We start from the raw sequence: 27,790 nt of genomic DNA, 5'->3' as shown, positions 1-27,790 counted from the left end.
CCCCAGCTTGGCCACTGTATGCAGGGGACAGAATGGCTGCCCCCCCAAAATAGAGATGCTCTTTGATACCAAAGGAAAGGAGAATGGATGCTGAGTAGGCAAGAGCAAAGGATGCCACCGTTGTTGGGAAAGTTAATAAAAACTATGGTCCTGCTTCTCCCAGAACGCACATGCCCACAGCACCCTCGAACATTCGGGGACATCGTGGGTGCCCCACGCCCCACCCCATGGGTCTCCTGGTGAAGAGCTCCCACCTCCCCGACATGAACACTGTCTCTTCTCCCACCCCCTGCCCTCTTCCGTCTCCCCAGCACCTACAACTTCTCCGCTGATGGCTTCCATAGTTCGGCCCCGGGGGCCAACTTGTGCCTGGGCTCTGGCGTGCACGGCGGCGTGGACTGGATGAGGAAGCTGGCCTTCCGCTACCGGCGAGTGAAGGAGACGTACAACACCTACAAGAACAACGTCGGCGGTGAGTGGGTCGGGGAGAGCGTCGTCCACGGCGGTCAGAGGGTCTGCCTGTGCTCCAGGCGCACCCCCTGGACCAAGGGAAATTCATCAAGGATGGATGCTGTCACTCGCATCCCACCTGCCCTGTGCCAGGTACTGCTCTGAGAGGCTTATAAGTTGTAGCTCACTCAGTGTCACCCTTGTGACGCCCTCTGGAAGAGGGTACTAAGATTTCATTAGCCTCACTTTAGGGGGGCGGGGCGGGGGGGGGCGGGGCTGGGAAGCTGAGGAAGGGATGAAGCGTCTTGCCCATGATTGCACCCCCCCCACCCCCGCCGTGGTTCTCCACGTGTGGTCCTTGGACCAGCAACATCACCATGAACTGGGGACTTGCTGGACATGCAGGTTCTCGGGCCCCACCTCAGACCTGTTGCACCTGAAGCTCTGGGGTGGGCCCGGCCCTCTGTGTCTTAACTTGCCCTCCGGGTGATTCTCATGCTCGTTGGGATTTGAGGACCACTGGCTTCAGCCCTCACGACTCAGACCGCGGTCCGTGGAGCAGCCACATGAGCGTCACCTGGGAGCTTGTTGGAAATGTAGGCTCTCCGGCCCCTCCCCAGGTGACTGAGTCAGATCTGCATTTTTAACACGATTCCCAGCTGGTCTGTGGAAACACTGGTTCTCAGACTTGGCTCATATTGGAACCCCTTGAGGAGTTTCCAGTTCTGATGTTCTTGGCCTGGCTGCTGCCTGGCATCGGGACTCAGAGAGCTCCCTGGTGACTCTACTGTGCAGCCGAGGTGAAAGCCACCAGCTTCGGTGGCAGGAGAGCACTGGCTATCACACTGAACAAGAAGTCTGGAAGGGGCTGAAGGCAGGGTTGGCTCGGCAGTGACCAGGCCCTCGATCACTATTTCTCGAATTCTCTAGGCCGCTGGCTCTTAACAGGTGATGCCACTTCCCCCGCCGCCCCACCCCGCCCAGGAGGCATTTGGGGATGTTTTTGATTATCACAAGGTCTCTAACCAGCTACTGGCCAGTAAAGGGAAGAGGTTTGAGTAGGCGGCTACTCAACTCCATTGACTGATCCAGTCAATCTCAAAATAAAATTAAGGTCACTGGATTGAAGTTGACCTTGGGTGTCATCTGATTTGAAACCTAGACTCACCTTCCCTAACCCTACTCCCCCCCCAGCCCTTTAAAATGACAGCAACTATTATTTTTATTTGCTTTGTCCATAGGCTTGATAGGAGCTCCCAAAAGAGAGACCTGGCTACAGCTCAGAGCCGAGCTGGAAGCTCTGACGGACCTCTGGCTGACCCACTCCCTGAAGGCACTAAACCTCATCAATTCCCGGTAGGTGGGAGCCCCCGTTTTCCTTTGTGCCACTGAACTTTCTCCCATTTGAGAGTGGTGGCCCCTCCATTTCCACACTTGGGAGAATTGGACCCCCAAATTCTCCCCTGCACACCTTCCAGACATTTGATAAAGCTGAGGTGTACAAGGCACCATGGACACCTTGTCCCTCAGATGTGCAGATAGTTGCAGAGACTGATCAGGGGCCAGCAGAGCTAAAGACCTTTGTACGTAGGTCTATCGTCCCATCCGCTCTTGCCCACAACATCACCCCGTGAAAACCATTTTATAGGATCACACAGATCATCTGGCGGGCTCTTAGTGAGGTCAGGAGGGCCCAGTTTCATTCTAGACCTCCCACTGAATTGCTTCTTGCTCTTAAATAAGATCAGCTGGGCCAGAGAACAAATTACTCCCCTGCAGCATCAGAATTCTTGTGAGCCAACAGATGAATGGTCACAAAATGGCAGCTCATGAGCTGAATCCATCCTGCTGATGTGTTTTGTTTGATAAACAAACACTTTGTCCCAAAGACTGGGAAAGTTCATCCATAGCTGCAGGTTTCGGGGATCTTGGAAAACGTCAGAACTGGCATGTGCTCTGCAGTTTACCCCAGTCCTCACCTCTCCCTGTTGTCCTACACTTGTTCCATGTCACTCATGCACACTGCCAATAGGTCCCTACAGCTACTTTAGTGTGTGGCCCTTGCAGTAAACATTTTTTTTTATTTATTTTATTTTTGGCTGCGTTGGGTCTTCGTTGCTGTGCACGGGCTTTCCCTAATTGTGGTGAGCAGGAGCTACTCTTTGGTGTGCGGGCTTCTTGTTGTGGTGGCTTCTCTTGTTGCAGAGTGCAGGCTCAGTAGTTGTGGCTCACGGGCTCTAGAGCACAGGCTCAGTAGTTGTGGCGCATGGGCTTAGTTGCTCCGTGGCATGTGGGATCCCCCTGGACCAGGGCTCGAACCCGTGGCCCCTGCATTGGCAGGCAGATTCTTAACCACTGAGCCACCAGGGAAGCCCAACATTTTTTTTTAAAGTTTTTATTGAATTTGTTACAATACTGCTTCTGTTTTACTTTTTTTGGTTTTTTGGCCACGAGGCGTGTGGGATCTTAGCTCCCTGACCAGGGATCGATCCCGCACCCCCTGCATTGGAAGGCGAAGTCTTAACCACTGGACCTCCAGGGAAGTCCCTAACATTTGCTTTTTAAATAGGAAAAATATTACACTTGTGTTAGATTTCAATGTGTCAGGCAGCTTCAGGCTTAAAAGAGAGGAATAGCTTGGAGGATCCTTGAGCTCTAGCCTCACCTGAAGACGACTTAGCCAGAGCCTCCAAACCCCATCAGAATTCCCACCGACTCCAGGCTCAGCTGCAGGGGGAGGAGGCCTGGCCTTGTGGTACCTTGGAGTTCTGACTCACCATCTCCTTTGTCCTCAGGCCCAATTGTGTCAACGTGCTGGTCACCACCACTCAACTAATTCCTGCCCTGGCCAAAGTCCTGCTGTACGGACTGGGCTCCGTGTTTCCTATTGAGAACATCTACAGTGCAACCAAGACAGGTAGGGGAGCCCAGACCTCAGACTGGTACGGGGAGGGAGGGTAAGGTCAGCTTTGCCTGCCAGGTTTGGCAAGTTTAAGGAAAACGACACTAGGGAAGTTAAAGAGCTTGTCCATGGGCATGGACAAATCTCCCGAATCCCCCAAACAACCCTCATAGACCCACTGGGTTTAACCTCTGCTTCTAGAGAAATTGGTTAGGATTGCAGTTTTCCAAAGTGTGTGTATTAGTTAGGATACCTGCAAAGCTGCTGTAGCAAATACACCCCACATACAAGGGCTTAATTACATCAGGGCCAAAGCTTATTTCTCCCTCGGATGTCAACAGACCAGAGGTGAGTGATCCAGGCTGATGGGGTGACTCTGTCCTCATACTCACCCAGGAAGCCAGGTTCTTCCCGTTTTATTTTACCACCATCCCCTATAATTTTACCCTCATGTACATGGTCAAATCAGATTCCGCCATATTGTCATTCCAGCTTATGAGAAGGGGGAAAAGAGGAAGGAGTAATGCGCGTCCATTATTGTAAAGCCAAGGCTCAGAAGGAGGTGCATGTTACTTCTACTCACTTCCTATTAACCCAGCTTAGTCACATGGCCACAACTAATTGCAAGGGAAGCTGGGAAATGTAGTCCATAGCTAAGTGACTGTGAGCCCAGGTAAAACTCATGAAATTCCATTACTAAGGAAGCAGAGGAAGACAGTTCCCCCCGCCCCAGGATGGTATATGAGGTGGTTTTAATTTAGGTAGTATGGCCATTAACTAATCTAACCTCAAACCACACAGAAAACTATTGTTTTTTTAATGCTCTTTCAAAGAGATGGTCTCAATTTAGTGTTATCTTGCTTTAACACCTCTTTAATACTTGCTAATCTCCTTTATTAACAAAGAAAACAAGCCTTAGGCTTAGAACTTTCATCAGATAAGAGAATTCAATAACTAGAAATTAACAGCATCGTTTGTCATCAGGGCAAGTAATACTGATTTTTCTTGTGGGGGAGGAGGCTGATTTTTTTTTTTCTTGTATCACCTAAAAATGTATAATAATACAAAGCCTAGTTGTTTTTAATTAGAAATGTTTACCTGTTTTTTTTCTGGAGCAAGAACAAATATATGGTATGCACTTTGGAAGCATTTTCTTAGAGCAGTTTTTGCCTTTACTGAAGTTCTAGACCAGAGATACTGCTAAACAAACATCCTTCAGTGCTCAGGGCAGCAAAGAATTTAGCCAGCCCAAAATGTCAGTAACACGGAGGCTAAGAAATCCCGATGGGGCGGTGAAGCACTTAGCCTACTCTATGCTGGCATCTGCTGAGTGACAGCTGTTCTTTTTAGTGCTCTTCTCATTATGATGATGGTTACTAAACTTGCTGAAACAGGATGAGCTAAGATCTGAATTTAGTGTGCCTGGATCGATGCTGCTGCCCAGACACTGGGAAGAAGGAAAATAAATACAAAAAGGTGATCATCTATAGGGAGCAAGAAAACAACGAACAGCCGAGTCGCACGAGGGCCACTCTGTCGCCAGGCTGCCCACCTCGGACACGTGAATCCTGGCACCTCTGCTTCCTAACTAACTCTGGGGATCCTGGGCAGATCATGTCCAGGGCACCTCTCAGAGCCTCGTGTCCTTACCTGTATAATGGGCCCATCACTCCTACACCGGACAGCTGCATAGACGCCAGGGCTTGTCTCAAACCCCCGCACTGCCTCTCCTGCTGTGTCACCGTGGGCAAGCCACTTAACCTCTCTGTGCCTCTGCACTGTCATCCGTCACATGGGATGGGGACAGTGACGCCTCGAAGTTTGCTTGAGGATGAAATGATTAATACCTGGTCCCTACGAAGACCTTTGTAAGAAGGCTGTACAAAGTGAGTTCTTGATTAGCGGTTATTAGTCACCTCAATCCTGGGTCCTCACCAAGTGTCTTTTCTTTCTTTCCTTCTTCCGTGCAGGGAAGGAGAGCTGCTTTGAGAGGATAATGCAGAGATTCGGCAGAAAAGCCGTCTACATCGTGATTGGCGATGGCGTGGAAGAGGAGCAGGGGGCGAAAAAGGTATTCACTCCGTCCGTCTCTCCGGCTGCTTTTTCCTCCTCTCTTGAGCCTGTCTGTCTCCTTCCCAGGCTCTTTGCTCGCCCGTCCCCTCCCATTTGGAAATCGCAGAAGCATCCTGAGTAATTTCCTGCAAATCCCCCCCCGGGCCTTTGGCTGCCACCCCGGTAGCCCTGCGTTGTTTCTGGGACAACTGCTCGGGAGCCGAGAGACCCTCTGTCAGGGCAGGCTGGTCGGGGGGCTGGTGCATGTGTGTGTGTTTTATTTAATGCTTACTGATCATATGTTCCAGGAACCCTTCCCAGTTAATAAAGACAGCATTAAGCTAATGAAAAAGAAAATCCTGCATTTGTGATCTCAGGCCCATGAGGAGAGGGGCAGGGGGGTTCTGGTGGCCACAGCTCTGTTCTTGGAAAAGAAACAGCTGCCAAAGCCCTGGATCTGGACCTGTCAACAGCATCCCAGAGAGCCTGCCACCCCCCACCCAGAGAGGCCTGGGAAGCAGATGGTTAATGTCACAGAGCTTAATTTGGGGGACGTGGTTTCCCCCTTCCTGCCCCAGAAACAGATTCAAAGGAAATGCAAAAAATGTTTAGGGGTTTCAGCGGATGGAACTCATGAGAAGATGGAGGACCCCGAGGGTTCCGAGAGAGGGGTGCTTAGAAGGCTTTGCATATACTGTTCCATCCACCTGGAAGGCTCCTCCGCTTTCCCAGCTCTCCCGGACTCATCCTTTCAGCCTCAGCAACACTTCCAGAGGGAAGAAATTCTCTCACCAGCTCCCACTCCAGCTCAGTCAGGCCTGCCTGCAACTCCCTGCCCCAGCTGTCCCTATTCCTTCTTCAGGGCATTATCCCCTCCTGTCATGAAAGAATTACCTGTGTGATTGGTGGCTTCATCACCGACTCTCCAGCTGGTGTGTAAGCTCCATTAGCTGAGCACCTACTGTGTGCCAGCTACTGTTGCAGGCGCTGGGCGTCCTGCAGTGAGCAGAACAGACAGGGCTGTCACCCCTCGCTCAGCTCACAGCCTGGGAACGAGCAATCAACCCCTAAGTGTAACATGCGTGTCAGATGATGACCAGAGCTTTGGCGAAAAATAAAGTAGAGAATGGGGAACAGAGGAGATTCTAAGAGAGGGGCAGCTACATGTGTACGTGGTGGTCAAGCCTGCCTCTCTGCGAGGTGACAGCTGAGCAAAGATGGGAGGAGGAGAGCGAGTGAGCCAAGTGAGTATCAGAGGGAGGGAGTTCCCGGAGAGGAACCAAGAAGTTCAGAGGTCGCAAGGCTGGAGCATCCTGCAGGGAGCTGGCATAGCTGCTGGCTGCGCGACGCACCAGGCGAGTGGGGCGGGGCAGGAGGTGCAGTCAGGGAGGTGCCTGGGGCCTTTGGAGGGACTTCAGCTTTTACCCTGAGCACTTCTTTTTAAAGCATATTTCTTAAACTTTAAAAATGAATTGATTCAGAGGAAAAAATATTAAGTAAATAGTAGGGGTGATACACCAGAATATGATCAAAACAGTAGCGTGAATCATCACATGAATCCAGCACCAGTGTGCCAGGTCAAGAGCATGGTCTCTGGTGAGACTACTTGAAGCCCACTGCCAGGATGGAAGGGGGATTCTAGAGCCCCTCTTCCAAGTTCAGATCTAATAGAAAATAACCTCTGCCCTAAGCATGTGACAGCGATCAAAATAAACTCTGCTTCTATCAAAGTTGGGTTGAGAACCCACTTTGCTTCTATCAAAGTTGGGTAGAGAACCCGCTTAGGCCCGTGGCCGCGGGCACCCCCCCCACATGCCCTCCGGTTCTCACCTGGAGAATGACAGGGACATCCATGGAGCAGTGGCTGCCGTTCACCCACCTTCTCACCAGTCAAAGGACGTTTCTTAGGGCAGCGTAGCAGATGTTTTGAAATGACGGTTTACTCTCCTGAAATGAAATACTAATGGATAATAAAACCTCCTTATAACCGTAATGTCCAGGAGATCAACATCCGATGATACATCAAAGAGAAATAAGGGAAAGTCATTTATACTCACAGTAACGTGTGCTTCAGTATGTGAACATTTGAGCACAAAATCTCACACCCAAATGTGCCATCACTGAGGATGTGAGCCGGCAAACACAGGGGACACAGGTGTGCGGTCTTGGCCATTCACGAAGCCAGCGAGGTGCCGCAGCTGTCACGTGACTGCTCCAAACTGCGAAGCAACCCATGGGAAGGTTCTGAATAAAACAAAGAGACTTCCCCAGTTGACACGGTAATTGCAGCCCTGGGAAAGTCGGGTTTTATTAAAAGCATGAGAAAAATGCTCTATTTATATGTGACAAGTAAAGTGGAGTTAAGGGTCTACACTCAGGTTATTAAGAACGGGTTTGTGCTTACTTAAATTATCTGGCAGGACATCTGAAAGTCATTCAGGTGGAAGGTGTGTGGGATGAGGCAGGAGACCTGCCCCCACCTGCAGTGCCCCCAAATCAGGACGACAGTCAAAAATCACACCCCTAGAAATTGCCAAGTCACCCCTAATGGGCGGGCTTCTCCTTTGAGACCTGCTGGTCTGGGGTCGCCCTCGCATAGGGGGCCAGGAGGAGGGAGAGCTGACAGAGGTGCCTCCTCAAGTTCTGTGTCCCGGGCGCCTCCCTCACCTCACCCTACAGCCGCCCTGCTCTCACAGAAACAGGTGACCAGGGGAGTGCATTTTGCTCTAAATCCTAGCTCTGCCACTGTTGGCTGTGTAGCCTTCAGCAGATGGCAACCCTCTCTGAGCTGCCTTTTTAATCTGTCACACTTGCTGAGAACAGGCGCATGGGGCCCAGCAGAGAAACCATGCCTAGTTAGCCCTCAACAGCCCGAAGCTGTGTGATTACTACTCCCCAGGGCCAGGGGAGGGGAGAAGGCTAAATCCACCTTCAGAAATTCAGAGGAGGTTCTCTCTCCTGGGGAGCCAGCAGAAAAAGAAAACAAGAATGCCAGTTTTCACATAACATGAAAACTCACCGAAATCTCTTGTTTGCTCCAAGTCCACAGGAGAAGCACGTTGCTATGACCCGGCTGAGGGTGTGGATGGGGTGGGCTCCAGCGGGGCCAGGGCTGCCCAGGTTCTGTGGAGTTTGCTTTGCCAGAGATGCCAGACAGCAGCTTAAACAGTGGAGAGCTTTCTTCATCTCTCGTTAGCCGCCCAGACAGCTGGGACAGCACCAGGGACCCGGGCCCCTTCTGTCTTGCTGCTCTGCCAGTCCCAGTACTGCTCTTTCCACAAAGTCCAAGACGGTTCCTCACCACGCCCACGTCTGCACTCCAGCCACCAGGAAGAAAAGGGGAAGGACTCCTCTTCGTTTTAAGAGCACAGCTGATATAGGTCAACATCACTGCTGCTCAGACCCCATTGGCCAGATTTGAGTCACATGATCACACCTTGCCACAAAGGTAGCTGGGAGATGTACCCTTTATTCTCAGCCACCAAGTTCCTAGCAAAAGAAAAGAAAAGAAAAAAAAAAAAAAAAAAAAAAGCGCTGAGAGAGAGGGAAGAAAGGGTGTTGGGAGCCAGCTGGCAGTCTCCAGCCCAGCTGGCATGTGGCAGGGCGGTAACTGGCACCCTACTTAACCCCAGGCCTTAACCACTACTCTTTATTACTGACATCATCATTTTATTTAATCCTCCAACCCCCTCCCCCTGCGAAGTGGGTACCATTCCGCTTCATTTTATAGGGAACATGTTTCAGACTCAGAGAGGTTCATTAATTTACCTAAGGTCACACAGCTGGTACATGAAAACTGCTGTGTGTTTTGCTCCAAACGCCTGGCAGGAAGGAGGTGGACTTAGGAGTTTCAAACACTGTCAGTCTGCACCCCTGACCTGGTCAGAAGAGAGTGGAGTCCACCAAAGAAGACTGGGGCACACACCCCATGCACCAAGCTCCCCTAAGAACCCCCGCAGTGTCTAAAGCAGCAGCCCCAGCCCATTAGTGAGAAAGCCTGTGCACCAGCAGCTCTCCCGGCCTGATGGATGGGACTCATTAGCCCAGGCCACTGGACGCCTGAGCAGCATGAAATACGGTGACAGGACGAGGGGCTTCAACTGTTTCTGCTGACAGTGTTGTTAATATCTCCATTTTAGTGGGTCATTTGTCTCCCCCTCTCCACAAGTGATAAATCTACCTACGCTCTGGAGCCACCAGGCCTGGGAGGGAGATGGCTGAGATAGTCTCTTCCCCTTTGCTCATTTCCTCCCAGAAAAAATGAATTACACTCTTTGAAGAGGGACTGGATTGGGCAGGTGGTGACCAGCATCCATCTTTGCAGAGAATGAAAGGCTTGGCTGGGGTGAGGGGAGGGTGGGGGAGCTGAAAGGCATTAAAGAGCTGGCATATGTTGCCCATGATGGATAGTCTTCTGCTTCCTTTGGGCAAAAGAGAAAAAGATGTGTCCATTGAGGGCTTTGCTTGAGAAACTCACCTTCCTGTCTTTCCTCCCAGCCTTCCTCTTTTCATTCCTTCCACGAATATTTATTAAGCGCCCACTATGTGCCAGGAGCCATGCAAGGCAGCAGTGAATATGACATTTCAAGCTCAAACCCTCCTCAAGGCCTTTTGCACTTGCTGTCTTCTACCTCGACTACCTCCCCACACATTTGCATGGCTCCCTCCTTTGTGTTCTCTGGGTCCTGCTTAAATGTCACCCCCCTAGAGAGGCCTTCCCTGACCCAACTATCAAAAGTGCAGAGCCCCAGGAAAGGGTCGTTGTGCTCCTGGAACCAAAAGGACACCTGTATAGTTTCTACCCTGTGGGCATAGAACCTCAAGGGGCAGCAGAACTACCACAAGAACTTGGGGCATCCATATGTTCATCACCCTCTGTTCACTCAGTAAATAACTGAAGGTCAATGACTGTCTTGAGGAGGCTCAGTATCTTGTAGCTGCAGGTAGCAGAAAACCTATGTAATGAGGACTTAAACATTTGCTCACCTAACAAGATTAGAAGTAGGAACTAACACAATATTGTAAAACAACTATACTCCAATTTAAAAAAAAAAAAGATTACAAGTAGGTGTATCCTAGGTTGTTTCCATGGGTCTAAAAATTCACCAAGCATCCCTTTCCATCATTTTGCTCTACCTTTCTAACCATCTTTGGCATTTTCTTTTCTGATATTTTGCCTCATAATCCCAAAGCAGCTGCCACGGCTCCAGATATCACATACTAACATGTCAGCATCCAAATAAAAAGGGCAAGTAAGGAGGAAGGAGTTCTCCTCAGGTGCCCCTCTCTAATCATGGAGGAAAACCTTTCCCAGAAGCCCCCAGCCAACTTCCTCATTGGCTTCAACGGGTCACAAGTCAGAAGGATACAGGACAAACCCCTGGTTAACAAGGCTGGGGTTGTCATCACTTGCTTAGACAATCATAACTCATCCCCTACCTCTCGGGCACGGCGCTGCCAAATTCTGGGTTCTGGAAGTAGGAAGAAGGGAGGATGGCTGTTGGACAGGCAACAACTTTAGTCAACGGTCACATTTTCCTGTGATAAACAGGCAGTCAAGTTTTTTCTCTGGAGTCAGACAGACCTCTCTGTGCCTCAGTCTCCTCATCTGTAATATAAGATACACATAGTATACAGCAAGTATTATCCCCATTTTACAGACAAGCACCAAAGTAAATTATTTAAGATCACCCAGCTAATGGTGGTAGAACAGAGCTTTGCAAAAGGGCACTGAAACATTTAACCCTCACGCTATGGAAGTATCAATATTTTGCAAATTTTTCTCTCCACATGAGTGATCTCTTTCCATAATCAGCATAAGACTTCTTTTACACCAATTACAACTTTTGCTGTATCTGCATGCTGCCTGTACTGTTACCTACTTAATGTTTCCCTTTCAATAGATGCACTTATGTTTAAAATTGAAAACTTGATAGCATGACAATAACACAGAGCAAGCATCACCTGCTGTAAAGAAAAGGAAAAGATAAAAAAGACTCTCTGGGACCAGCCCTATCTGTTCAAATGGAGATTAGTGAGAGTTAGGGAGGGGTTGAAGACACAGTAGCATCTAGTCAAGACTTTCTATCTGAAGTAGCAGGATTGAGAACACATTTTTAAAACGGAATAGCTCTCTTGCTGTGTGATTTAATTCCATGTCAGCATGCTGCCTAAGACCACGCTGGTCCCAACAGAGGAGAGAGGGTCAAACAGTCCACATGTCGGACACTGCAGGATAAGCCAATCAGAATAGGCTCAGGTGGGGGGGGCGGGGAGGGGAACTGGGAGATTGGGATTGACATATATACAGTACTATGTATAAAATATCAATAGATAACTAATGAGAACCTACTGTACAGTACAGCACAGGGAACTCTACTCGGTGCTCTGTGGTGACCTAAATGGGAAGGAAAAAGGGGGTTATATGTATACGTATAGCTGATTCACTTTGCTGTACAGCAGAAACTAACACATGGTAAAGCAACTATACTCCAATCAAAATTAAAAATAAGTAAATAAATAATTTTTTTTTTTAAAAACAGACTCAGAAGGAATAGAAAGGATGCCTGACCACGTAGGGGTCCACCAACGATGTTCTGTGCTCCCGGTTTGGGAAATGCCCACTTGCTACACTGACTCAGTGTGAATTCTCCTAAGGCTCTAACTATGGGCGTGGGATCCTGGGGGGCTGTGGGAAGCACTGCGCAGAGCCGTAACCGTGTGGCTGGTGTTCTGTGTTCCAGCACAACATGCCTTTCTGGCGGATATCCTGCCACGCGGACTTGGAGGCGCTGAGGCACGCCCTGGAGCTGGAGTATTTATAGCAGAACCCGCAGCCTCGCCACCTGCCATCAGAGAGGCAGCCCACCCGCCCAGGCCCCCGGTTTTCCCCACCTCCCCTGCCAGATGCTAGACACCAGGCAGGGTCCCTCCCGCCAAGAGGACGTGTCCGGTGACCATCTCAGAAGCTGTCCTTTCAGTTCCAACGCGGGTCCAGAGAAACACAGTACCCAGCAGTGGCTTTGGAATATTTAACTTTGGGAAAAAGGGCTGGCTCTGAGTCCAGACTTTTCTGCAAGGCTCACAAGCAAGGAATTCCTGATTCGGGGGAGGGCTGGTGATGAGGAGGGGACAGGCTCTTTTTTTTCTCCACTTTAATTTATGGACTAATCTCATTACTCTGGTATTACGCTCTTGTACCTGTGTTGTTGGTTTTTGTTTTCTCAGCTGGCATGTGGCGCAGTGCACAGCTCTAATTTAAGCCTCTCTGCTCTGAGTTGTGCTTTGAGGGGACAATCATTCTTTGAACAGAGGGAGGCGATTCGGGGCTGTGGGGGAGACTATTGCTTATTTTTGTTTTTAAGAACGTAACCTGATGTCATGTGGACAGTGCACGTGCCTTATGCTGCCATCTTGTTTTCTAGGAAGAGGGGACCCTGGGGAGGAGGCAGTACTTTGTGACGGAAAAAGGCATTAAATAAAACCACGTTTACATTTTGAAGTGGGGTAGAGTGTCACTACTTTATTACTGCTTTTGAGGCTTCTGAATGTGTTGTTGTTTTCCAAAACCTTTTCAGTTATGGAAGTATAAAATCCAACTCAAACTGCCTTAAGCCAAAGAAAAAAGAAAATTGTCTCCAGGAACTTTGGGTGATACTGTCTTCAGCCATAGCTGGATCCAGGTGATCAAGTGACTTTCTCCTGTGTGGTTTTTTGTTTTGTTTTTTTTTAATAAAAGCCCCACTCTTTCTTTTCTTTTTATTTATTTATTTATTTTTGGCTGCATTGGGTCTTCGTTGCTGTGCACAGGCTTTCTCTAGTTGCAGCGAGCAGGTGCCAGTCTTCACTGCGGTGTGTGGGCTTCTCTTGTTGCAGAGCACGGGCTCTAGGCGCGCAGGCTTCAGTAGTTGTGGCTCACGGGTTCTAGAGCGCAGGCTCAGTAGTTGTGGCATACGGGCATAGTTGATCCGCGGCATGTGGGATCTTCCTGGACTAGGGCTCGAACCCATGTCCCTGCATTGACCGGCGGATTCTTAACCACTGCGCCACCAGGGAAGCTCTCCTGTGTGGTTTTACTTCTCGGGCAGGCTCTTCCCTGTGTGGCAAAGATGGCTCCAAGAATCTTTTGGCAAAACCATACCAGCAGAAAGAGAGCACTTTCTGCACAGGGGTTCTAGCAAAAGCCCCAAGATTGTGTCAAACCTGAGTCATGAGCTGCCCATGGAGCTGGATAGGGTTCAATCTCTCATGAGCAGAAAGCTGGGGAGAGCTTGTCCCCCAAAGGAGGAATCAGTGAGCTACTACTAAAAGAACTGGGGAAAATGGGGGTTGGGATGGAAACTAGAACTGACCTCCATGCCATTGGTAGGACTTCATTTTCCAGCGGATGAGCCAAGGATCCAGTGTAGGGAACAGGGAGGGACATCTGGAGAAGTTCCAAGGACATCTTGAGCTCTGTTGCTGCCCACAGAGTTCCAAGTACGGCCTCGATCCGTTTGATTGGATGCTAAGCATAAGTATAGGCTTCTCCCTCTATTTATGTTGGTGAAATCCAGGGTCACCAATTGGCTGGCATCCGTGTCAGTGGAGATGGGAGATGACTTGATGGATGATTGGAGTCTCAGAGCTAGAATCTGATAGATGGAAAGTCATCACCAAGGGTGAGACAGACTCCCTGGCTAGGTTCTGAGCTCCCTGGGGGCAGGTGCTGTTGGTTTCATCTCTGTATTCCCCCAAATCAAGCACGAGTGTCGTTCTTGGAATCAATCTACAGAGTGGATACTGACATAAATTGGAATCCCATTATAGATGACGTGGAAGGAAGGATTAAAGTATAATTGGAATCATAGTTAGGTAATTGGGTGAATGGATATTTGTAAAAATGGCTGAATAGATGTCTAAACGGGTGGGTGGATGGATGGTTGGTTAGGTGACTGGATGCTTGAGTGATTTGAAGGTGGATGTTTAGCAAGGTGATTGGAGAACGGAAGAATAAATGGATAATTGTTGGGATGACTAGATGGATAGCTATATAGATTATGAATGGATGGATGACTGAATTGAAGACTGAATGGTTGTATGGTGAGATGAATGGATAGGTGGTTGTTTGGATGAGTGAATGGTTGCATGGCTTTATGGAAAGATGGACAGATGGTTAGGAGGGTGAGTGAGTGGCTAAATGGATGGATGGATGTTTGAGTAGTTGGATGGAACGACTGATGGTTGATGGGTGATTGATAGTAATACTGTGATGGCTGGATATGTGGGCGCAAGAATGGTGTAATAGTTAGATGGATGGATGGTTAAATGGAGGTAAAGAATCCCTAGAGTTAGTTGCCTAGAACATGTGGGTCCACCTCACTATTATTTGCCTACTTAGATTTTTTGTAATGAGTGGAGGAGTTTTACTGGATGAATTGACTTCTGGCTGGAGTAGAGAAAGGAACTGGAGCAGAACCTCCCAGGGAGTCAGCCATGTGAACGCTCCTGGATCCTCCCTGTCTCCCCATTGATTGGTACCCCTGCCACTCAGGCACCCACTTGTAATCATGCACTATCCAGCCCTCCCTTTCTGCCACCATCAAAACCTGCTGTCAGAAAAAATTCTGCTTAGGGAGATTGGCTCAAGATGGCGGAGTAGAAGGACGTGCACTCACTCCCTCTTGCAAGAGCACCGGAATCACAACTAACTGCTGAAAAATCATCAACAGGAAGACACTGGAACTCACCAAAAAAGATACCCTACATCCAAAGACAAAGGAGAAGCCACAGTGAGACGGTAGGAGGGGCGCAATCACAATAAAATCAAATCCCATAACTGCTGGGTGGGTGACTCAAAAACTGGAGAACACTTATACCACAGAAGTCCACCCACTAGAGTGAAGGTTCTGAGCCCCATGTCAGGCTTCCCAACCGGGGGGTCCGGCAATGGGAGGAGGAATTCCTAGAGAATCAGACTTTGAAGGCTAGCGGGATTTGATTGCAGGACTTCGACAGGACTGGGGGAAACAGAGACTTCACTCTTGGAGGGCACACACAAAGTAGTGTGCACATCGGGACCCAGGGGAAGGAGCAGTGACCCCATAGAGACTGAACCAGACCTACCTGCTAGTGTTGGAGGGTCTCCTGCAGAGGCAGGACGTGGCTGTGGCTCACCGTGAGGACAAGGACACTGGCAGCAGAAGTTCTGGTAAGTAATCCTTGGCATGAGCCCTCCCACAGTCTGCCATCAGCCCCACTAAAGAGCTGGGTAGGCTCCAGTGTTGGGTTGCCTCAGGCCAAACAACCAACATGGAGGGGACCCAGCCCCACCCATCAGCAGAAAAACAGATTAAAGTTTTACTGAGCTCTGCCCACCAGAGCAACAGCCAGCTCTACCCACCACCAGTCCCTCCCATCAGGAAACGTGCACAAGCCTCTTAGATAGCCTTATCCACCAGAGGGCAGACAGCAGAAGCAAGAAAAACTACAATCCTGCAGCCTGTGGAACAAAAACCACATTCACAGAAAGACAAGATGAAAAGGCAGAGGGCTATGTACCAGATGAAGGAACAAGATAAAACCACAGAAAAACAACCAAACGAAGTGGAGATAGGCAACCTTCCAGAAAAAGAATTCAGAATAATGACAGCGAAGATGATCCAGGACCTCAGAAAAAGAATGGAGGCAAAGATCGAGAAGATGCAAGAAATGTTTAACAAAGACCTAGAAGAATTAAAGAACAAACAAGCTGAGATGAACAATACAATAACTGAAATGAAAAATACACTAGAAGGAATCAATAGCAGAATAACTGAGGCAGAAGAACGGATAAGTGACCCAGAAGACAGAATGGTGGAATTCACTGCTGTGGAACAGAATAAAGAATGAAAAGAAATGAAGACAGCCTAAGAGACCTCTGGGACAACATTAAATGTAACAGGGCTTCCCTGGTGGCACAGTGGTTGAGAATCTGCCTGCCAATGCAGGGGACACGGGTTTGAGCCCTGGTCTGGGAAGATCCCACATGCTGTGGAGCAACTCGGCCCGTGAGCCACAATTACTGAGCCTGCGCGTCTGGAGCTTGTGCTCCGCAACAAGAGAGGCCGTGATAGTGAGAGGCCCGTGCACCGCGATGAAGAGCGGCCCCCACTTGCCGCAACTAGAGAAAGCCCTTGCACAGAAACGAAGACCCAACACAGACATAAATAAATAAATAAATATTTTTAAAATAAATAAATAAATAATCTCTTTTAAAAAAAAATAGTAACAACAATCGCATTATAGGGGCCCCAGAAGGAGGAGACAGAGAGAAAGAACCCGAGAAAATATTTGAAGAGATTATAGTCAAAAACTTCCCTAACATGGGAAAGGAAATAGCCACCCAAGTCCAGGAAGCGCAGAGTCCCATACAGGATAAACCCAAGGAGAAACACGCCGAGACACATAGTTATCAAATTGGCAAAAATTAAAGACAAAGAAAAATTATTGAAAGCAGCAAGGGAAAAAGGACAAATAACATACAAGGGAACTCCCATAAGGTTAACAGCTGATTTCTCAGCAGAAACTCTACAAGCCAGAAGGGAGTGGCATGACATATTTAAAGTGATGAAAGGGAAGAACCTACAACCAAGATTACTCTACCCGGCAAGGATCTCATTCAGATTTGCTGGAAAAATCAAAAGCTTTACAGACAAGCAAAAGCTAAGAGAATTCAGCACCACCAAACCAGCTCTACAACAAATGCTAAAGGAACTTCTCTAAGTGGGAAACACAAGAGAAGAAAAGGACCTACAAAAACATACCCAAAACAATTAAGAAAATGGTAATAGGAACATACACATCGATAATTACCTTAAACATGAATGGATTAAATGCTCCAGCCAAAAGACACAGGCTCGCTGAATGGATACAAAAACAAGACCCATATATATGCTGTCTACAAGAGACCCACTTCAGACCTAGGGACACATACAGACTGAAAGTGAGGGGATGGAAAAAGATATTCCATGCAAATGGAAATCAAAAGAAAGCTGGAGTAGCAATACTCATATCAGATAAAATAGATTTTAAAATAAAGAATGTTACAAGAGAAAAGGAAGGACACTACATAATGATCAAGGGATCAATCCAAAAAGAAGATATAACAATTATAAATATATATGTTCCCAACATAGGAGCACCTCAATACATAAGGCAATTGCTAACAGCTATAAAAGACGAAATCGACAGTAACACAATAATAGTGGGGGACTTTAACACCTCACTTACACCACTGAACAGATCATCCAGACATAAAATTAATAAGGAAACACAAGGTTTAAATGACACAATAGACCAGATAGATTTAATTGATATTTAGAGGACACTCCATTCAAAAACAGCAGATTACACTTTCTTATCAAGTGCACATGGAACATTCTCCAGGATAGATCACATCTTGGGTCACAAATCAAGCCTCAGTAAATTTAAGACAGTTGAAATCATATCAAGCATCTTTTCTGACCACAATGCTGTGAGATTAGAAATCAGTTACAGGGGAAAAAATGTAAGAAACACAAACACATGGGGGCTAAACAATACGTTACTAAATAACCAAGAGATCACTGAAGAAATCAAAGAGGAAATCAAAAAATACTTAGAGACAAATGACAATGAAAACACGACGATCCAAAACCTATGGGATGCAGCAAAAGCAGTTCTAAGAGGGAAGTTTATAGCAATACAAGCCTACCTCAAGAAACAAGAAAAATCTCAAATAAACAATCTAACCTTACACCTAAAGGGACTAGAGAAAGAAGAACAAACAAAACCCAAAGTTAGTAGAAGGAAAGAAATCATAAAGAGCAGAGCAGAAATAAATGAAATAGAAACAATAGCAAAGATCAATAAAACTAAAAGCTGGTTCTTTGAGAAGATAAACAAACAAAATTGATAAACCATTAGCCAGACTCATCAACAAAAAGAGGAAGAGGACTCAAATCAGTAAAATCAGAAATGAAAAAGGAGAAGTTGCAACAGACACCACAGAAATACAAAGCATCCTAAGAGACTACTACAAGCAACTCTATGCCAATAAAATGGACAACCTGGAAGAAATGGACAAATTCTTACAAAGGTATAACCTTACAAGACTGAACCAAAAAGAAATAGAAAATATGAACAGACCAATCACAAGTGATGAAATTGAAGCTGTGATTAAAAATCTTCCAACAAACAAAAGTCCAGGACCAGATGGCTTCACAGGTAAATTCTATCAAACATTTAGAGAAGAGGTAACACCCATCCTTCTCAAACTCTTCCAAAATATTGCAGAGGAAGGAACACTCCCAAACTCATTCTATGAGGCCACCATCACCCTGATACCGAAAACCAGACAAAGATACTACCAAAAAAGAAAATTACAGACCAATATCACTGATGAAGATAGATGCAAAAATCCTCAACAAAATACTAGCGAACAGAATCCAACACCACGTTAAAAGGATCATACACCATGACCAAGTGGGATTTAACCCAGGGATGCAAGGATTCTTCAATATACGCAAATCAATCAATGCGATACACCATATTAACAAATTGAAGAATAAAAACCATATGATCATCTTAATAGATGCAGAAAAAGCTTTGGACAAAATTCAACACCCATTTATGATAAAAACGCTCAAGAAAGTGGGCATAGAGGGAAACTACCTCAACATAATAAAGGCCATATACGACAAACCCAAAGCAAACATCATTGTCAATGGTGAAAAACTGAAAGCATTTCCTCTAAGATCAGGAACAAGACAAGGATGTCCACTCTCACCACTATTATTCAACATAGTTTTGGAAGTCCTTGCCGTGGCAATCAGAGAAGAAATAAAAGGAATACAAACCGGAAAAGAAGAAGTAAAACTGTCACTGTTTGTAGATGACATGATACTACACATAGAGAATTCTAAAGATGCCACCAGAAAACTACTAGAGCTAATCAATGAATTTGGTAAATTTGCAGGATACAAAATTAATGCACAGAAATCTCTTGCATTCCCATACACTAATGATGAAAAATCTGAAAGAGAAATTAAGGAAACACTCCCATTTACCACTGCAACAAAAAGAATAAAATACCTAGGAATATGGCTTCCCTGGTGGCGCAGTGGTTGAGAATCTGCCTGCTAATGCAGGGGACACGGGTTCGAGCCCTGGTCTGGGAAGATCCCACATGCCGCGGAGCACCTAGGCCCGTGAGCCACAACTACTGAGCCTGCGTGTCTGGAGCCTGTGCTCTGCAACAAGAGAGGCCACGATAGTGAGAGGCCCGTGCACCACGATGAAGAGTGGCCCCCGATTGCCGCAACTAGAGAAAGCCCTTGCACAGAAACGAAGACCCAACACAGCCAAAAATATAAATAAATAAAATAAAAATAAAAATTAAAAAAAAAAACACCTAGGAATAAACCTACCTAGGGAGACAAAAGACCTGTATGCAGAAAACTATAAGACACTGATGAAAGAAATTAAAGATGATACCAACAGATGGAGAGATATACCATGTTCTTGGATTGGAAGAATCAACATTGTGAAAATGACTAAACTACCCAAAGCAATCTACAGATTCAATGCAAGCCCTATCAAATTACCAATGGCATTTTTTACAGAACTAGAACAAAAAATTTTAAAATTTGTATGGAGACACAAAAGACCCTGAATAGCCAAAGCGGTCTTGAGGGAAAAAAACGGAGCTGGAGGAATCAGACTCCCTGACTTCAGACTATACTACAAAGCTACAGTAATCAAGACAATATGGTACTGGCACAAAAACAGAGATATAGATCAATGGAACAGGATAGAAAGCCCAGAGATAAACCCACGCACCTATGGTCAACTAATGTATGACAAAGTAGGCAAGGATATACAATGGATAAAAGACAGTCTCTTCAATGAGTGGTGCTGGGGGCTTCCCTGGTGGTACAGTGGTTAAGAATCCGCCCGCCAATGCAGGGGACACGGGTTTGAGTCCTGGTCTGGGAGGATCCCACATGCCGTGGAGCAACTGGGCCCATGCACCACAACTGCTGAGCCTGCGCTCTAGAGCCCGCGAGCCACAACTACTAAGTCCGCATGTCACAACTACTGAAGCCCGCACGCCTAGAGCCCGTGCTCCGCAACAAGAGAAGCCCGCACACTGCAATGAAGAGTAGCCCCCGCTCGCCACAACTAGAGAAATGCCATGTGCAGCAACGAGGACACAACGCAGCCAAAAATAAATAAATAAAATGAATAAAAAAGTGGTGCTGGGAAAACTGGACAGCTACATGTAAAAGAATGAAATTAGAACACTCCCTAACACCATACACAAAAATAAACTCAAAATGGATTAGAGACCTAAACGTAAGACCAGACACTATAAAAGTCTTAGAGGAAAACATAGGAAGAACACTCTTTGACATAAATCACAGCAAGATCTTTTTTGATCCACCTCCTAGAGTAATGGAAATTAAAACAAAAATAAATGAATGGGACCTAATGAAACTTAAAAGCTTTTGCAAAGCAAAGGACAAACAAGACAAAAAGACAACCCTCAGAATGGGAGAAGATATTTGCAAACGAATCAACGGACAAAGGATTAATCTCCAAAATATATAAACAGCTCATGCAGCTCAATATCAAAAAAACAAACAACCGAATCCAAAAGTGGGCAGAAGACCTAAACAGACATTTCTCCAAAGAAGACGTACAGATGGCCAAGAAGCACATGAAAAGCTGCTCAACATCACTAATTATTATAAAAATGCAGATCAAAACTACAATGAGGTATCACCTCACACCAGTTAGAAAGGGCATCATCAGAAAATCTACAAACAACAAATGCTGGAGAGGGTGTGGAGAAAAGGGAACCCTTTTGCACTGTTGGTGGGAACGTAAATTGATACAGCCACTATGGAGAACAGTATGGAGGTTCCTTAAAAAACTAAAAATAGAATTACCATATGACCCAGCAATCCCACTACTGGGCATATACCCAGAGAAAACCATAATTCAAAAAGACACATGCACCCCAATGTTCATTGCAGCACTATTTACAATAGCCAGGTCATGGAAGCAACCTAAATGCCCATCAACAGACGAATGGATAAAGAAGATGTGGTACATATATAGAATGGAATATTACTCAGCCATAAAAAGGAACCAAATTGAGTCATTTGTAGAGACGTGGATGGATCTAGAGACTGTCATACAGAGTGAAATAAGTCAGAAAGAGAAAAACAAATGTCGTATATTAACGCATATATGTGGAACCTAGAAAAATAGTACAGATGAACCGGTTTGCAGGGCAGAAATTGAGACACAGATGTAGAGAACAAACGTATGGACACCAAGGGGGGAAAGTGGCGGGGGGGTGGGGATGAACTGGGCGATTGGGATTGACATGTATACACTGATGTGTATAAAATGGATAACTAATAAGAACCTACCGTATAAAAAAGTAAACAAAATAAAATTCAAAAAAATATTCTGTTTAGAGTTTAATAAAGAGTAAATTACCTATAAAAAAGAAATTTTATTTTAATAGGATTCCATTAGAGGCACTAATAGCAGACTCTCAGCCGTCCACACAGGAAGAGGCTTGGGGTGAAACAGATAGACCTGCCCCTTAATCCTGAAATTAACTGCCTAGACGGTCAACTACTTCTCTGTTGTGATGACTAAATGTCAAAGGCTGGTGCTGACAGTCCACAGTCTGTAAGGTAAGTGTTTTACTCTGAATTCTAGATGACTCAGAGCTGCCAGTGGGCACGGACAGTGTCTTTCTCATTCTGTAATAGAGATGGCAATTAATGAATGTTGGATGATGCATGGATGGATGGATGGATGGAAGATAGATGCATGCATGGATGGATGGATGGATGGATGGATGGATAGCTAAGATTCAGTGGTCCCACGCTGCTTTCCTTCACTGTTTCCCCAGCAGTATCTTGCAGCTCTCTAGAACATTCTTAGAAGTAGAGTAACTGGACTAAGCGGCACTCCCAAAGAAAAGCTCTTGGCCTCCCAGAAGTCTGAGCATTGACTCCAGAACTTCCTGGCCAGCTCAGCAGAAGGACAGAGAACCAAAGAAGTCTTCAGGTCAACCTCTGGGGCTGAAGGCATTTGCCTGTCAAGGGATTTAGAAGTCAGAGAGCTACCATTGGGATTTTTTCCAATTGCAAAGGACACAAATACAATCAAAGGAGCCTAAAAAACAGAAGTCTTTGGCTTACTTGACTGAAAGGAATGTTCAGGAATGTGTGATCTCAGACCCCATCACCACCACCACCCCAAATGCAGAATTCAAGATGTGTCTTTAAATTTTTTTTAATTTGGTCTCTTTCTCTCTATCCCTGGATTCTGTTTCCTCTAATTTGGCTTCATTTGTAGGCAATAATCCACATGCTTGGAATAGAAGCTGTGGCGGGAATGATTCAACAAAGATTTCCATTGATAAAGTATTGCTTAATTCTTAAAAGGATAACTGTTTAGGAAAGATAGGTTAAATTTATTATGTGAGTTTAAAATGTCCTTATGGTTTAAATATTTTGAGTTGGTTCTTCCTTAGTTACTTACAGCCAAAAGCATCTCAACTTATACAGCACATAGTAAATAATGTTATTAGTAAGTAGTAGTATTATATCACATGGGCTCATATTTCTACTCAGGAAATCAATCACTCATGTTACCAACTGGACCAGGCATTTTTTTCATCAGATATTCATTGAGCATCTACAAGGCACCAGCAGTGTCCCAGGCACAACAGACACAAATTTGAATAAGACATTGTCCTTGCAAAAAAAATTTGATAAATTTGACCACCTTAAAGAAAAATTATTAAAAAACATAAGTAGAGACAAAAGCCAAATTGAAATTCAAATCACAGACAAGAGCAAGAGTTAATCCCTGTAATATATAAAGAGCTCTTAGAAATAAATAGGCCAACAACCAAATAAAAAATTGTCAAAGGCCATGAACAGACATTTTATATATTTTTCAAAATATAACTGGTTCTTAAACTTATAAAAAGATGCTCAGTCTTACTCATAATAAGAGAAATGCGAATACATCGATACCATTTTTTTCATCAGATTGACAAAAATTTGAAAGTTTTATGACTCACAGTACTGGTGGAGCTGTGCGGCTTCGTGCATTGCTTGTGGAAGCTGAACTTGGTACAAATCCTAAGGAGGGAAAGTTGGTAACGTTTATCCAATTTGTAAGTTTGACCCAGCAATTCCACTTCTGAGAATCTATCTACAGATATATTTACGTAAGTATGAAAATTCTGCACAGAGTTATTTTCTACAACACTGTTTCTAACAGCAAAGAATGAAAACAACCCAAATATCCATCAGTAGTGGACTGATTAAATGGAAATAGATACACATAATCGAATATTATGCAGCCATAAAAAAGAACAAGACCAGTCCCTATGGATCAATTTGGAAAGATCTAAACGTACCACTAAGTGAAGAAGAACAATTGTAGAACCGTGTGTGTTGCATGCCACCTTTTGTGTAAAAAGGGAGAAAAAATAAGAAATATTTGCAAAAAGAAACTTTGGAAGGATATATGGGACAACAAAACAATGACCCTCAGAGGGCTATCAGACACATGGATGACAAGTGGGAGAGTGCCTTATTTATATATTGAACTTTGCGAATGGATTACCGTAAGAACATCTTGAAGGTCAGGTGTCAGTTCTGGAGACTTCTCTGTCAATAGCCCATTTCCCTTGGGGGCCCGTTTCTAACCAGTTTCTCCCAAACAGCAACACTCACCCTTTCGCTCTGTGCCTCATGGTGCTGGTGCAAAGGCTGAGGAAGACTGTTCTGGAAATCAGGCGACCTCGTTCTTGCTCCATCCCAGGAAGCCTCAGCCCCACTGAGCCACCATTGCCAAAAGCAGGGTCTCAGTGGTCCAAGTCAGGGACTCTATCATGTTTCAGGGCGGCTGTGCTACATCCATTCCTCTACTCTGCCGGGTGAAGCCCACTTACCAGGCGCTCTTCTCGGCTTCTGGAAGCAGAGGTGAAAACACACAGAGGCATCCCGACTTTCATGAACCCGAGGTCACAGGCTTGCTCTCCTGCCTGAGCCACAACCCAAGTTCCCTTCCAAGAGCTGCCCGGAGGTTGAGAGATATGGGGCCATGGAACCCTCAGTGGGGAGGGGAAGGTGGGCCTTGGAGGCCTAAGTCAGCCAACTTCAAAGGGGATCCGGAGAACATCCTTTGGAACAAGATCACAGTATCCATCCAGTGAAACATTCAGGGTCCACAACTGGCCCCTGGGCTCGTCCAGGGGTAAACATGGAGGGTCTTTTTCTTGAGTGAGATTTTGGCTTTCACAATACACAGCGAGGCAGTGTTCTGTCAACAGTGAGGGCTGCTTTCCTCCCCAGACACTGGCTGAGTCCAGAAGGAGACACTGGGGTGATGAGGTGCAATCGGAACAGCGCGGGGGCACAATGGACAGTCTGGTCACCTCTGAGGAGAGGACACCTGAGCTCAGACCTGGATGATGAGAAAAGCCAGGGAAAGCATTCCAGGGAGAACTTCCAGGCAAGCAAAACTTCCGAGCTGGGCGGAAAAAAAGGCCGGAGTGGCTGGAGGACAAAGGCCAGGTCAAGGCCAGGCCAGATCTGGTTGGACCCTTTTGCCTGTGGATTTTTGATTTCATTGGAGTTTGGATTTTATTCCAAATCCAGTGAGAAGACATCAGAGAGTTTCAAGCAGGAGAGGGGCATAAGCTGGCTTATATTTTTAAAAATCACCCTGGCTGCTGCGTGGGGGAATGATTTAGAGGCAGAAGGATAGAGGCAAGGCATCCAATCAGGGGCTTCCCTGGAGGACCAGTGGTTAAGACTCTGCGCTTCCACTGCAGGGGGCACGGGTTCAATCCCTGGTCGGGGAACTAAGGTCCCGCATGACGCATGGTGCGGCCAAAAAAACAAAACAAAACTGGTCATGGGATTTCTCGTGAACTTGAAGATATTTTCTCATTTTATAACCTACACACATTTTACTGCACTAAGCTCAAGTGTGCATCATGATGTGTTTTTACACATGATTACACTTGGGTAACCACCCCCCAGATCAGGATGGACGACGTCTCCAGGTGCCCAAAAGGGCTCCCATGGTCCTTCCCAGCCTCTACCAGCCTTCCACCACTCTGATTTCTGTCACCCAGACCTACAAGTACCTATAAACGGGCCCATACAGAACGCAGCCTGGTTTCTTTACTCACAATGATTTTGAGATGCTTCTAGGATGTTGCCTGGATTGATAGTTCATTCTGGGTAAAGGACAATTTGAGATGAGAGCGCTCGTCTATTCTCCCCCCAGCGCTGTCAGCCCCCGTGATAATGCCAGCTCAGCGACCGAGAAGCTATGCTTGCCAGTGACCACCAGAGGGCAGTGCGACCCCTCCGCTGGCCCAAGCTGCGCGCAGGTGCCACCTGAAGTCATGCCTGGAAACAACACTGCAAGGATTCCGGAAGCATCTCCTTCCGACTGAGCCCTTGCTTCAGGGATTGCTTCCCTGAAATTGCAGCGCCATCGACGATGTGTTCAGGCCCAAGAGTTAAGGATTAATTGACCGGCTGCAGCCACCGTGGGGGTCCCAGTAGAGCGCAGCATGGTGGCCTCAAGAACCATCAGCAACCACAGGGCCAGGAAGCACTTCTTCCCACACTCAGCCCAGCTTTAAAAGTTAGCTGCTCTAATGCTTCACAGTACCATTGTCATAATAGTTTAAATTGTTGGACAAAACGTTGGGATTTCTTTTTATATCCAGAAGTTCATTCGAGGATGGCGGATAAGCCAGCTCCAGCCAAATACTAATTTTAAAATTCAACCATAAGTATTTGGCCAAAAATGAGTATTTGGTGAACTCTGGTTGCAGGGGAGGGGGTGTCTCTTTGCCCTTGTTGCCGCCTCCCCACTCCACGGTATCAGGACTGCAGAAGCCCAGCTCTCCCCTCTCTCGGCCCTTGGATCCTACTGACCACCTGGTGTGGTTGAATGGGGAGCTACACACACAAGCCCGGCTTCTAACATTTATTAAACGCCTACTGTGTCCCAGGCACCGGGCTGAGCCCTTGACCTGCATTAGCTCCTCTCATCCTTACAGCCATGCCAGGTGCTGTCTGGAGAGGAGGGAGAGCAGGTGGTTAAAACATGGGCCTGGGGTCAAATCCCAGCTCTTCCTTTTACTGTTTGTGGGAACTTCACCTCTCTGAACCTCAGCTTTCTCAGCTGTAAAATGGGGGTGACAAGAGAACCCACCTCACAGATTTGTTGCCAGCACTGAATGCATTCAGACATGAACACTTTTTGTTTGAAAGCCACTTTTTTGGTCACTCCACAATAAGAAATGCATATTATATTGAGACCCAGTCTAACACAGATACGTGTGTGTGCATATAAATACAGGTGTATGTATATTATGTGTGTATAACTAAAATATGTTTCACAGGGCTTCCCTGGTGGCGCAGTGGTTGAGAGTCTGCCTGCCAATGCAGGGGACACGGGTTCGGGCCCTGGTCTGGGAAGATCCCGCATGCCAAGGAGCGGCTGGGCCCGTGAGCCACAATTGCTGAGCCTGCGCGTCTGGAGCCTGTGCTCCGCAGCAAGAGAGGCCGCGATAGTGAGAGGCCCGCGCACCGCGATGAAGGGTGGCCCCCTCTCGCCGCAACTGGAGAAAGCCCTCGCACAGAGACGAGGACCCAACACAGCCAAAATAAAATAAAATAAAATAAAATAAAAGAAAGAAAGAAAGAAAGAAAGAAAGAAAGAAAGAAAGAAGGAAGAAACTATTTAAAAATATATATATATGTTTCACAAAGCAATGCTGACCATAATACTATGATACGTCCTGTTATTTTCCATCCTGTTCTATTTTTGTTTTAAATGATGCATGTCACAATCCACTAGTCGATTCCATGACCCACTGTTTGGAAAATACCGGTTTAGAAAAAGGCCCGGCAAACCATGTTGTTTTCAGAAGTCCCATTTTACAGAAGGGGGAAACTGAGGCCCAGAGTGTTGTGGCTTGCCTATGACCTCACAGCCAGAAGGCTGGCAGAGTTCAGACTCCAACCCAGGATCCCTGACTCCTAAATTAAGGCTCTTGAGTACGAGATGCAAACTGGCAGCTCAGAGGCCAGATCCAGCCCTCAGATAAATTTGATTATTAATATGTTCTCAAAATTTGATCAAACTATATAGAACTTGGGAGATGTAACTCAAAATCTAAATTTTCAACTCCTCCCTTAAAAAAAAAAAAAAAAGGCAATCTGGCAACATGGGGCCTGCATGCACACGTGATCAGCAAGAGCCACACTGCAGCTGCCCCTTTGAGCTGCTACACGCTGGTCTCCAGGCTCGCCC

General features: G+C 46.4%; 1 protein-coding gene across 1 annotated transcript in view; it reads left to right on the top strand.

The window, feature by feature from the left end:
- The window catches only part of EYA2 (EYA transcriptional coactivator and phosphatase 2), a 258,658-nt gene extending 245,759 nt beyond the window's left edge, over positions 1-12,899 (top strand). The window contains exons 12-16 of the mRNA XM_059899040.1: positions 312-472; positions 1,692-1,806; positions 3,246-3,367; positions 5,323-5,423; positions 12,148-12,899. Coding sequence (XP_059755023.1) covers positions 312-472; positions 1,692-1,806; positions 3,246-3,367; positions 5,323-5,423; positions 12,148-12,228 — 580 coding nt within the window. The 3' untranslated portion in view covers positions 12,229-12,899. The remainder of the gene's footprint in view (positions 1-311; positions 473-1,691; positions 1,807-3,245; positions 3,368-5,322; positions 5,424-12,147) is intronic.
- Positions 12,900-27,790: the final 14,891 nt, after the last annotated feature.

Source organism: Balaenoptera ricei, chromosome 15 (assembly GCF_028023285.1).
Source record: "Balaenoptera ricei isolate mBalRic1 chromosome 15, mBalRic1.hap2, whole genome shotgun sequence".
NCBI classification, from domain to species: domain Eukaryota; kingdom Metazoa; phylum Chordata; class Mammalia; order Artiodactyla; family Balaenopteridae; genus Balaenoptera; species Balaenoptera ricei.
Note: the sequence above shows the minus strand (reverse complement) of the source record. Positions and strands in the feature narration are given on the sequence as shown.